The sequence below is a fragment of the Bison bison genome, unplaced genomic scaffold, assembly GCF_000754665.1.
Source record: "Bison bison bison isolate TAMUID 2011002044 unplaced genomic scaffold, Bison_UMD1.0 scf7180017864371, whole genome shotgun sequence".
NCBI lineage: Eukaryota > Metazoa > Chordata > Mammalia > Artiodactyla > Bovidae > Bison > Bison bison.
The window spans coordinates 7,782,867-7,794,837 of record NW_011494943.1 but is presented as its reverse complement, the minus strand read 5'-3'; the positions used below and the strand labels follow the sequence as shown (position 1 = coordinate 7,794,837).

Below are 11,971 nucleotides of genomic sequence, written 5' to 3'. Positions count from 1 at the left end.
GGGGGAGTGAGGAGAAGAGACAGTCCCCGGGGCGGGGGGCTGGGAAGGAGCAGGGCTCTGGAGCCCTGTGCAGCCATGTGGCTACATCCTCAGGGCACGGCCGCCAGCACCAAGAACAAGCTGCCCAGCCTCATCACCTCCATGGAGACCGTGGGAGCCAAAGCGCTGGAGGACTTTGCCGACAACATCAAGGTGCCCTTCCTCTGTCCACGCCACCCAGGCCGGCCGGCGGGGCTGCAGGCAGGGCCACTGCCAACGGCCTCAGGAACTCCTGAGAGCAGGCCTCCAAGTGGGGTGGCCCTGCCCTGCGGGGAAGCCGGCCAGCCGTGCTGCTGGTCTGTCAGTACCCACGGGCCTCCCTTTCTTTCCCAGAGGCCCCCACCCGAGGCATCAAGCTCCTTTAGGTCCCTCTTGCTTTTTTGTTTGTGCCCGATGGGGTGTCCTGATGCGTGTCTGCCAGGAGGTTGCGCTGTGGGCCCACAGACAGGTGCTGGGTGGGCTGGGGCATCCTTAGGAGCTGTCTCAGGGACTCAGGCTGTCTGTCCCACAGAATGACCCGGACAAGGAATACAACATGCCCAAGGATGGCACCGTGCACGAGCTCACGAGCAACGTAGGTGCTGCCGGGGACTCCTGGGGCGGGCGAGGGGCATAGGTGGCAGGATGGGCGGGAGGCGCTGAGCACCCCCTGCAGATGGGGCCTTTCCCCGGAGGCGAGACCCACAGGGTGAAGTGGCAGGTTTGCTGCCAGCTGTTTCACCGGCAGACGCCTGCCCTCACCTGTCCTGGAATGGCCAGAGGGGCTGCACCGTGGGGGCTGATCCAGCCTTTGGGTCCTGCCCTTGACCTTCTTCTTGGCCCTATTTTCTCCCCACACAGGCCATCCTCTTCCTGCAGCAGCTTCTGGATTTCCAGGAGACGGCGGGTGCTATGCTGGCCTCCCAAGGTACTTGACACCTCCCAGCGGGGCCCCCCACCCCATTCCTCCCTCCAGGCTGGAGACGTGGGGTTAGCCCCCCCAGGGGGCACCCTCCTCTCTGGGTGAGGAGATCCCCCCCACCCTAGGGGGTGGAAAGGAGTTGTGGCCTGTGACAGGACCCTCCCCCCCAAGCCTCTTGGGCCATCAGACCCAGCATCAGGAGGGCAGGGTCTTACCTGCCCTGGCCTCCGTCCCCCCGGCTCCCTCCACTGTCCTCGCCCTGGAGTGCAGACCCCACTTGTCTGAAGGTGTCTTTCCCGCCCGCTCCCCCTCCTTCTGCATCTCCCCACCTCCTCTTGTGTTGCCTGTCCTCCTACTTGGTCTCACACCGCTGACCCACTGAGCGGGCTCGGCTGGCTTCTCAGGGCCAGCCTGGTATCTTCCCGTGACCGAGGTTGGGAAGTCAGCACGTGGGGAGGCGTGCGCTGAGACCCAGCCCTGGGCCTTCCCTGTACCCCGCATCCTGGGGGCAGCCTCTGACCTGTTGTTCTCCTGATGTCCACTTCCCAGTGTGTCCCTGGCCTGCGGGGGTCCAACCTGGGCTGTCCTGCTGTCTGTGTCCCGGCGTCGAGGGGCGTGGGCTGCTTGGCTCGGGTGTGGCGGCCGGCTCTAACCTGTTTTGCACTTTGCATCTTTCTCCCTCCTTTGTCTCCCCCCTTCCCCTCTGTGCGCACTGCCTCTCACTGCGTAGTTCTTGGGGACACATACAATATTCCTTTAGACCCCCGAGGTAAGCAGCAGGGCTCGGCAGCCCCATCCTCCCTCTCTGAAGCCCCGTGGGTAAGGTTCCCTGGGCACAGAGGCCCCTGGACAGGCTCAGGGCCCCAGTTGGAGCAGGGTCAGAGGGGCACGGGTTCCTTCAGGGTGCTCCTGACCCCCTCAGCTCCCTGACCGCCAGTTTCTGTCTCTGGGCTTCTGCAGACAGCATCCTGCTGTGCCCAGCACCCTGACTACACCCTTCAGGCTGGTCCAGCACCTCCCTGTCCCCTTCCTACCCTGTCCACTCCCCAACCCCCTGGCCTTCTGCTCTGTGTGGGCAGGACACCTCTGGTCTGGTAGAGGAGCTTATGGGTGGTGGGGAAGAAGGTGGAGAGGCTATCAGGGGCTTATTCTAAAACTCTGCTGCTAATAAATGGGATACATGGGCCTTGTAGGTACCACCCAGCTTGGGTTGGGGGAAGGGGCTGTCCCCACGCCCATCCTGCCTGTCTTCCTGCCGGTCCTTGGGGGTCAGCTCATTAACCCCACCACCCAAGACCATGGAGGGGTCTCCCCAGATTCCAGAAGAGTCCCAGGAAGCGCTCCCCTCAGCGGGAAGGGAGCCCCGTAGCTCAGGACATACCCAGCTCTGCCCGAGGAAGGCCCCTCCCAGGGTTTCCCTAGCTGCTCCCCGGGCCAAGGGGAGGCCAGAGAGGGTCTTGGCTGCTGCCACCGCCGCGGTAACAGGACTTCTCCTCTCACAGAGACCAGTTCCTCCGCCACCAGCTACAGCTCCGAGTTCAGCAAGCGTCTGCTGAGCACCTACATCTGTGAGTGGTCCCCGCCAGCCAGCAGCCCCCGCGCCCGGCCTCCTGCCTCTTCCCTTCCTTCTCTTTGTGTGCTCCTGCTAGTCCTGGCCCCGCTCCTGAGGGCCCCCCACCCTGCCCCGACCTTTAGAATTGCAACCTAACCTCTGGCTGGGGGGCTGTGGGGGTGGGCCAAGGGCTCCGAAGTCTGGCGGGGTCTTGGGTCCGGGAGGGACAAGGAGCAACGAGTGGGAGTTGGTTTGCAGATCAGACTGCCGTGGTTGGTAGGTGACCACATCCTTCCCTGTGCAGGTAAAGTCCTGGGCAACCTGCAGTTGAACCTGCTGAGCAAATCCAAGGTGTATGAGGACCCGGCTCTGAGTGCCATCTTCCTGCACAACAACTACAACTACATCCTCAAGGCCCTGGAGAAGTAAGTGGCCGCGGGGGCTGCTCTGGGGCTCAGCTGCCTCTGCCCGGCCTCCTGGGGATGGCTGTGCCCCCTGGTGTCCCAGTGGGGAGGGCACCCCTTTGCCCTTGGTGGGCCCAGGACCCAGGGAGGTGGGAGGCAGGCCCCGCCGGGGCTGCTGCGGAGGCCGGCAGCCTGTTGGACCTCCGCTCTCTCCTCTCCCGCCTGCTCCCACCCCAGGTCCGAGCTGATCCAGCTGGTGGCTGTGACCCAGAAGACTGCTGAGCGCTCCTACCGGGAGCACATCGAGCAGCAGATCCAGACCTACCAGCGCAGGTGGGAAACCCCCGCCCCGACCTATGTACCCACCACTCACGCTTCCTTCCTAGAGCCTGGGGACGCTGGGCCCGGTCAGAGTGGGGTCAGTGGTGGGGAACTGCTGCCCAGTGGACCCCAATCCTCTGCTTTTTAATCACTTTTGTAGGCGGGTGGGAAGCCCCCTCCCACTCCCTACTCCTTGGCAGGGAAGGGGCGCTTTGCCAGTCTGTTCAAGGGTAGTCTGCCAAGGGTGACAGCTAAGAATGGTTGACTGTCAGAGATGTGGGTAACATTCTGGCCGAGCAAAGAGCCAGGTCGCAGGGGCCCTTGAACTCGGCTGAGCCCCGCTCTCCGGGCTGTCTCTGGTCCTCTCCTCCTGTTTCTTAGTCTGTGTGTCTCTCTCCCTTCGGGGGTTCTTCCCCGTGGCTGTATCTCCCTCTTCCTCCTTGTTTGTCTGTGCTCTGCTCCTCCTTTCTCATCTGCTTCTCCATCTAAATCGGCCGTGATGCCGACATGAAGTGCAGTCGGTAGTGCTTGATCAATCTATTGAGTGCTCGGTTTCCTGTCCTTAATTTTAAAAGCGAGCAGCTTGAACATTTTTATTCCCAAGGGGGAAAAAAAGAATCTCTGCTGTGTTTTGCTCAGTTTTGACCCAAACTGATCCCTGCCCTCACCACCTACCCCAGTAAATGAAGAGATTTTTTAAAAAAACAAAACCCCAGGAAAGGAAGCAGGGGCCTGAGGCTGTCCCTTTTCTGCCCTGTGCTTCCCTCCCTGCCTGGCAGTTGGCTAAAGGTGACTGACTACATTGCGGAGAAGAATCTACCTGTGGTCCAGCCTGGAGTCAAGGTTGGCTGAAGGCCTGGGCTGGGGAGGGGAGGGATGGCTAGTGGATACGGTGCTCTGTGTTGTCTCTCTGGGAAAAAAATAAACAACCAGAATGAGAAAGCAGGGATGCCTGTGGCCCCGAGGGCAGAAGGGAAGGAGCCAGGGGCAGGGTGCCTCTGCTCTGAGCTCCGCTTTGTCTGCCATCTCCCCCGGCCCCCCAGCTTCGGGACAAGGAGCGGCAGATGATCAAGGAGCGTTTTAAGGTAAGTCAGGATCTTCTCCCCTCCGTCGATTGATGCCGCTCCCATAGCAACACAGACCCGAACGTTTGTCTCTGGGTCACTGCTATTTCCCCCTGTTGGTGGCCAGGGCTTCAACGATGGCCTTGAGGAGTTGTGCAAGATCCAGAAGGCCTGGGCAATTCCCGACATGGAGCAGAGGGACAAGATCCGCCAAGCTCAGAAAAGTATCGTTAAGGAGACCTATGGGGCCTTTCTAAACAGGTGAGCCCTCCATCTCTGCCTTCCCAGGCCCACGCTCCCCCTCTGCCCCAACTGGATCTCTGGGCTCTTTTCTTTGAGAAAACGTGGAGAGAGGGAGGTGGGTTCAGGTGGCAGACTCAGTGCCTATGGCTTTGGTGTGGGGCCAGACCAAAACATGACTCAGGGGCACCCCATTAGGAGGGCCTTAGGCTGAGGCAGAGCTGGGGAGGGGTTCGGCCTGCCCCCGCTGACCTCAGCGCCTGGGCAGGTATGGCAGCGTGCCCTTCACCAAGAACCCGGAGAAGTACATCAAGTACCGCGTGGAGCAGGTGGGGGACATGATCGATCGCCTCTTTGACACCTCGGCCTGAGCTGCCGCTGCCCCTGCCTGGCTCTGCCAGAGCAGCTGTGTTACTGGACAGATAAACAGGTGTGGACTTGCCTCTGGGCCGGGTGAGTGTGGCATCCTTTGCGACAGGGGCCTTGCTCTGCCACCCGGCCAGGAGCCCCGCCCCCGAGTCCTCAAGTCCTGGTCTGCCCTTCCTCTCGCAGCCCCCATTCCCTACCCAAGCAGCGCTCTCCAAGAACCTTGGGGTTCATCACTCTGACCACAGCCTGCAGAAGCCACAGGATGGCTTCAAGACAAGAAAGACAGAGAAGGCAGACAGAGGTCTGTGCCCACAGCTGCCTCACGGGACAGGAGGAGGAGGGCTGAGGAGCCCTGCTTCCAGGCCAGCTTGGGACTGGGGTGGAAAATGCTGTTCAGCCCAGGCCTGAGGGTCAGGCTCAGAGGAGCAGGCCACACCGCAGCCCCAGGCCCTGCAGAAAAGCAAGGGGGTTGGACTGCTCTCAGACTCAGTGCAGAGAATGCCTGCCTTACCCCCACAGTTCTGCCGCCTGGGGAATTCTGCCCGCGAGGTGTGTCCTGGTGGCTGGAGTGGAAGTGCTCTCCCTGCCCTCTGGGCACTGGCCGGAGCTCACAGAAGGGTCCTGACCGTCCGGGCCTGTCTCTGCGGCTCCAGCGCTCCTGGCCCGAGGCCAAGTGGCAGTGCTTGCCGAAGGAGCAGTTAGGCTGTGTGTGGGGACGGGCCCAGCGGACAGTAGTGGGGCAGTCTGCAGCAGAGCGGGGCTCAGGATGTGAGGTGGGGCCCCACCTACTCCAACGAAAGTGAACAGCTGAGCGCGACAAAGACAAACCCCAGAGGCGCCCTTGCCCCGGGGTGATGTGTTTATTCCACACTCCTTGCTTACGTGCTCACAGGAAGGAGAGCTCGGGTGCCCTGGGGTCCTGCAGGCTGAGGGAGGAGAGTCCACCTCCCTCCCCCTCCAGAGGCCCCGTCACAGCCCTCGCGCCCCAGGTCTGCAGCCCCAGGCCCTGCCTGTTACAGCCTGGGCTGCCCGCCGTGGGGTGAGGCCGCTCCAGGGGCTGGGTCCAACTTGCATGTCGCCCACATCCAGAGTGCAATGAAGATGAACTGGCTACACGCCACCCCTACCACATACACCTGGAAGAAGATGCGGTCAGCAGCCTCAGCCCAGCTCCTTCTGGACCCCTTCCCTGCTCCAGGGGCTTCTGTGTGGACAGGAAGAGTAAAAGAAGACGTACTGCACACTCTGCGTGTGCACAAGGGTGAACCCCAGAGTGCGAGTCTGTGTCCCCCTTCATCAGATTCACAACTAAGGGACGTTCGGGTCTGGCCCCTTCTAGATCACCGTGAGTTGAAGAAATGCCCTCTGAGAGAGGCTGTGCAAGGCATAGCGTTTTCCTGTACTAAGTCACTTCAGTCGTGTCTGACTCTTTGTGACCCCGTGGACTGTAGCCTTCCAGGCTCCTCTGTCCATGGGATTCTCCAGGCAGGAATACTGGAGTGGGTTGCCATACTCTCCTCCAGAGGATCTTCCTGACCCAGGGATTGAACCCATGTCTCTTATGTCTCCTGCATTGGCAGGTGGGCTCTATACCCCCAGTGCCACCTGGGAAGCCCAGGGAGTCTGAAGTCACTGGGGCTTAGGGCGACTGGTTCTGCTCCCTGCTCCAGACCTGCTGCTTGTGAGCGCGGCCACAGTGGAGTCCGGACAGCAGAGCCGGCCGAGAAGGGTGCAGGAACCTCTAAAGAGCCCGGTGACCTGCAGCCTCAGTCTGCCAGCTCTGCCCCTAGGCCTCCTCCTCCATCCCTCCAGGAAGGGCCCCAGCCCCTGCCCACCTTCAGGGTTAGGCCCTGGCTTCCCGCGGTCGTGCTGCTCCCCATTCAGCGCTGGGCTGGGGCTGTCCTCTGCCCTGAGGTTGCCCCGGGCCAGAAGCCCGGTCAACAGCACAGTCTCGGTGGTGCTGACAAAGAGCAGCAGCAGCAGGACGGTGAAGTAGTAAACTGGAGAGGGGGTGGAGAAGAGCGGTCAGGAGCCAGGCCTGGCCTCACGGGCCCCGGGACCTGAGCAGAGGCACCCTGGCTCCGGTGACAGCAGGCGGGGGCAGAGTGAGGCAGACCCAGCACAGAGCGGCAAGGGCAGGGCCTTACCTAGCAGGGGGTTACAGGAGGAGGAGCTGGGCAGGGCCTGTATCAGGGAGGAGTGGAAGACGAGGTAGCTCAGAAGCAGGGTCACCTTGTAGGCGATGCGCTCAGTGTGAAGGGGCAGCAGCCCCCCGCAAAGGTCAGCCAACAGCAGCGCCTCCCCAGGGACCAGGAGGGTTAAGATGGCCTTTAGTGCTGTGTTCTGCAGGCTCAACTGGAAGGAAGACGGGGCATTCCACGGGGTGGGCATAGAAGAGTGAGGTCGTGGCCTCTGACTGTGCATCCCCAACACCCCCCTCAGCCCTTGGTAGCCATCTCCCAACTCACCGTCACCTGGAAGCAGGGTACCAGGTGCTGGGGCGGGATTTGGGTTTTCAGATCCTGAACCACGAACTCCCTCTTGACACTCACAATCTCGTTCACCGCGTGGACCTGGAACTCCAGCTCCGTCACTGAAGGGGGAGGGGTGAGAACAGTAAACTCAGAAAGAAAGACCCTGTGCCTGCATCTTTCCTGGCAGTAGGGGCAGGGACGGACTGGAGCCAGGGACGGCGGAGCCCGCTGATGATTGCTGGGGGCACACTTGGAAGCTGGTCTGTCCAGGGGCTTTCCAAACTGATTTTGCAATACCCCAAGTTTTCTCCACTTGGAGGAAGGGCCAGCTCAGATTCATAAAGTGAATTTTCATTGTAAAAATAAACGCACTTTGCACCACTTCACAGAGGGGCAGGGGACATGGTCACAGACTCACTCACCGGTATATCATCTCACACCTGAAATACTAGGATGTTTCCAGGAGTGAGGCTGCAGCAGCCTGCGCCTCTGGGCCGGACACAAGTGTGCAGTTCGGCCCTGGCTGTCGGCCCAGAACTGTTGCTCTGGGGGTGGGGGAAGAAGACTGGAGGGGCCCACAGCCTACAGCAGGGGAGGACCAGGAGATGTGACCGCTATTTGAGTGGGACATACGGAGTGAAAGAAGCATGCCCAGCTCCCCTAAGCCGGGGGGTGGCCGGGTGTGACCCCAGGCCTGGTCCCCCAGGTCAGGTGTTTGCTGGGGGCCAGAGGCTTCCCCTCCCCTCTCCCCTCATCCCCCACAGCACCAGTGTTGCTGAAAGCGAAGAAGGTGAGGTGGCAGTCGCTCTGGTCCCTGGGGAAGTGGAAGAGCTCAAAGTCGCAGTTGGTCTCCGTGGTGAGGGCTAGGTCGAACTCGATGTGGCCGTCCCTGTCTACGCGGGCCTGCGGGCTCTTGTCCTGCCAATTCACCCAGAGGCTGCAGAGGGACAGACACCCCTCAGAAGGGGGAGGTGGGGGGACCCCAGCATGTTCCCAGCTGCTGCGCACTGCCCTTGGGGTTCTGGAAGGTAGGGCACCATAGTGCACGGTGGTCTGGCGGGGCCACCAGGAGGGGGATATTCAGTAAGAGGACCTCCCGGCTCCAGATGAGTAATAGACAAGGCTGCGCCTGGCCTGTGCCAGGGAAAACAACCCCCGCCTCACTTACGCCTCCCGAACAGTGAGTCTCGGCATCCAGAGTACGTCCCAGGGCAGCATGACTGGGTTCCGCTGGTGCCCAGTTGAGTTCAAGGCCAGGCGTGTGTTCAGCCAGGACTGGGGACACAAGGATGCTACTAAGGCTCCCACTGTCCGTGTATATGTGCCCCTGGGCTTAGCAGGTTGACAAAGGCCAGTACGTCTGTGCTGGACTCACAGGGGTCTCTCCCTTCCTCAGCCCCCACCCGCCATGGATGCTCACCAGCCGAAGCAGCAATGTGGAGGACACCGTGTACCGAAGGATGTCCTGGGGGAGGGGAATAGCGTGTCACCTCGGGGGTGGGCACTGTGGCAAGAAGGCAGGAGACCCTGGCGTTCACTAGGCTGAGCCCTGTTCCATCTCCAGCTCAGTTCTTGGGGACCCCGGGTCCTCAGGACACTTACCACGTTGAATACGTTGGACACAAACACCTGCACATCCACCACCAGGGGCTTGCTTCCGTTGTTCGGAATCTGGATGAGGTCCGGAACCTCCTGGGGTGAGTTGAGGTTGGAGGAGGATGGCCAGTCTGAAGGGTGGAGGTCGAGGTCACCCTGTGCCTTGGGACCCAAATCCCAAAGCTCAAGGCCTTATGGTCTCTACCTACCGAATGCCGGCACGCTAAAGCCCTGCTGCTGAGCCAAAGGCTGAGTGGTTCCGAGCCCGAGGAAGGTGAGATGCAGCAGGAGCCGCAGGGCCATCATGAGAGGCTATGCGGGGGGACTGGATGGAGCAGCAGCGCCTAGGCTACAACCTCTATTTCAGTCACTTCTCTGGGAGACTGGGCAGTCGGTTGGAGGCAGCTGTTTTGTGCAACGACCCTGGAGCCTTAGACTCGGCACACCTGCACCCCAGGTTCCACAAACACCGAAAGACAAAGCTCAGGACCCAGCCCCACCCAACTTGCATCTGCCCAGGCTTCCAGGCCTGCACTCCATTTCCCCCACCTGGAACCAGTTTTCACATTCAAGACTCACCAAGCAGACGAGGCAAGCATGGGACCCCTGCCTAAACACACACACACCTTTCCCTGACAAAGTCCTTCCAATCTGGGCAGGTGCAGCCTGGGTTTCCACAGCAGGCACTTGCCTGGCTAAGCACCCAAACCCTTACCACAGCGCTCTGTGCCCAGCCATGTGAAGGTGGCACACCCTTGAGGGTTTCCCTGCCTCTCCTCAAACAACTAATTTCATGTCAAAGGCCTTGGCTCAAGGACTCCAGAAGTGGGGCAAACCTGGGAACAGCTAGGGGCTCGCTTCTGACCAAAGCCCCTGGGGTATTTCTGCTCCCTGTAGGATTCTCAGGCTGCCCCAGGCCAGCAGTGCCTTAGAAACACCACTGTGTACCCTAGAGCAGGACTGATGGCTGTGGGGGTGACTTTCCTAACCTAAGGATAAACCCGCCTTGGAGACCAGGTCCCAGACAGCTGCAGGGAGGGAAGGAAACTCAAGGGCTGAAGGTGGTCAGGCGCTGATCTGGTTGGCATGACTCCATAGAGCCTCAGAGAGCTGGCAACAGGCGAGGACCTGCCACACGCCTGCACACAAACGCTAATGGGAACACACACCGTGTCCAGGTCCGCCAAGTCTGTCGTCGTCTGACTTGTCCAGCATGCTCTGACAGCTTGCTTTTGTGCCGCTCACTGGCAGCTGCCGTTTCCTCGATTTATATACACCTGGCGCGTCCAGATGGCCACGTGCAAAGAGCCTTAGGTCATCTTAGGTCGTCACACGCTCCCCAGTATCCATTAGGGGTTTCTAGGCGGATGTTAACTCTGCTCCCTTCAGTGCAGGCCCCTCTCTTGTACTCATCCATCCAGAGCTCCCCTGGGAAGTCCCAGAGGCTTCTCACCATGGAGCCTGGGGCCCCTGAGACAGGCACAGACAGCGCGCCACAGCACGTGGAATGGTTTGCACGTTTTATTAACAAATGAATTTCCCTCCACGATCCCCCAACCTCTGACTCCAATCTTTCAATACCCAAGCATACCCCCTAAGTGCCCTTAGGTCAAATTAACTGTCAAGATGCCTTTGGGGGCCTTTGGGTCCTTCCGGGACAGGTCGGGGACGTGGCTGGACGACTGGCCGCGGAGAGGCGCCGGCACAGGGGCGCGACGCACACGCGGCGCGAGGCTCTGCGCGGGGCGTGGCGCAACAGGCCCGCGCAGATCTCTCGGAAACCCTTGCGGAAGTGCTTGGAGACGAGAGCGTAGACGATGGGGTTGACACAGGAGTTGGCATAGGAGACCAGGTGCGAGAGGATGCGCAGCGCGTAAGTGGCGCGCGTAAGAGGGAAGCGGCCAAACCACACGCAGAGGATCAGCGTGTGGTGAGGCATCCAGCAGAGGCAGAAGAGCGCGGCCACGATGATGATCATGCGTGTCACCTTACGCTTGGCGCGCCGGGCGCCCGAGCCGGCGGTCGCCGGGTCGACGGCGCGCCAGAGGTAGCGCAGGGTGCGCGCGTAGGTCAGGCCGAGCACCAGGACCGGCAGCAGATAGCTGACGACGAAGGTGCAGAGGTCCATGGCGCGGCGGCGCGGCGCGCTCCACGCCGGGTGGCACACGGTCAGGTTGGCTAACCGGGACTGGCGATAGTAACTCAGGTACGGCGCGGAGAAGAGCAGCGAGAGCCCCCAGACGAGACTGATGGCCGCCATCGCGTTGCGAGGCGTGCGCAGCTCGCGGGAGTGCAGTGGATAACGGATGGCCAGATACCTCGTGGTCAGGCCAGAAAGCGAGGCGTCGGGTGAGCCAGCGGGATTCGCGGGAGCCAGGCCGGACCCCTCCACCTCGAGTCCCACACTCACCGTCCGGGAAGTTCTCTAGCGCAGCGTAACGCCGTACAAGCCCAGAGGGCGACATCGAGCATCCCATCCCGGACACCCTCAGCCGCGCCCACCCGTGGGGCGTGACTCTGGAGCAGGAAAGGCTACTCATTTGTTCTTTCTGAGACTACGACCACTGTCAGACTCCACCCGGGCGGACACCCCCAAGATTAAACCGGCTTCGGGGTTCTGGCAGGCTGTGATTACTCACCAGTGATGTTGCCCTCAGAGGTAGGACCCAGGCGCTGAGGCTCTAAGATACAGCCTGGTGACACCTCAGGCAAGGTACAGAGGGGATTTCTTAGAGAACCCGGCGCTAGCCTATCGGAACTGACATACTTAGTGCTCAGTGGAACTGGGGGCGGGGCGCTGGTGCATGGGGAATGTGGCTTCACCTCTTTGCCTGTCCAAGGAAGGAACCTGAGGATGGAGGGGGCCAGGGAGGTAGCAGAATCAGACCAGGATTCCCACCCCAGGAATCATCCCGGTGTCCTTCCAAGCTTCAGCATTCAGCGGGACCCTTGGGCCCACTCTTCTCCTGCCCTTGACTCCAGGCCTATTGGTAGGGCGCAGAGGTGGGGTG

At 61.1% G+C, this 11,971-nt stretch overlaps 3 protein-coding genes across 6 annotated transcripts in view; 1 reads left to right on the top strand and 2 right to left on the bottom strand.

Moving 5' to 3' along the window:
- The window catches only part of EXOC7 (exocyst complex component 7), a 17,538-nt gene extending 12,575 nt beyond the window's left edge, over positions 1 to 4,963 (top strand). For all 4 annotated transcript variants that reach the window (XM_010856203.1, XM_010856202.1, XM_010856200.1 and 1 more), the window contains 10 exons: positions 94 to 192; positions 551 to 613; positions 880 to 946; positions 2,443 to 2,508; positions 2,797 to 2,917; positions 3,134 to 3,229; positions 3,997 to 4,060; positions 4,261 to 4,302; positions 4,409 to 4,542; positions 4,790 to 4,963. In XM_010856203.1, the coding sequence (XP_010854505.1) occupies positions 94 to 192; positions 551 to 613; positions 880 to 946; positions 2,443 to 2,508; positions 2,797 to 2,917; positions 3,134 to 3,229; positions 3,997 to 4,060; positions 4,261 to 4,302; positions 4,409 to 4,542; positions 4,790 to 4,892 (855 nt within the window). In that variant the 3' untranslated portion in view covers positions 4,893 to 4,963. The remainder of the gene's footprint in view (positions 1 to 93; positions 193 to 550; positions 614 to 879; positions 947 to 2,442; positions 2,509 to 2,796; positions 2,918 to 3,133; positions 3,230 to 3,996; positions 4,061 to 4,260; positions 4,303 to 4,408; positions 4,543 to 4,789) is intronic.
- Positions 4,964 to 5,445: 482 nt separating this feature from the next.
- Positions 5,446 to 10,175, bottom strand: ZACN (zinc activated ligand-gated ion channel). The gene is made up of 10 exons (XM_010856507.1): positions 10,130 to 10,175; positions 9,950 to 9,988; positions 8,967 to 9,151; positions 8,785 to 8,829; positions 8,533 to 8,639; positions 8,132 to 8,301; positions 7,359 to 7,483; positions 7,038 to 7,245; positions 6,726 to 6,890; positions 5,446 to 6,094 (listed from the first exon to the last, which is right to left on the bottom strand). Exons 1-10 carry the CDS (start codon positions 10,173 to 10,175, stop codon positions 5,904 to 5,906), a joined length of 1,281 nt encoding a protein of 426 aa, XP_010854809.1. The 3' UTR covers positions 5,446 to 5,903.
- Positions 10,176 to 10,467: 292 nt separating this feature from the next.
- Positions 10,468 to 11,971, bottom strand: part of GALR2 (galanin receptor 2) — a 2,815-nt gene continuing 1,311 nt past the window's right edge. Inside the window, exon 2 of the mRNA XM_010856198.1 lies at positions 10,468 to 11,278. Coding sequence (XP_010854500.1) covers positions 10,582 to 11,278 — 697 coding nt within the window. The 3' untranslated portion in view covers positions 10,468 to 10,581. The remainder of the gene's footprint in view (positions 11,279 to 11,971) is intronic.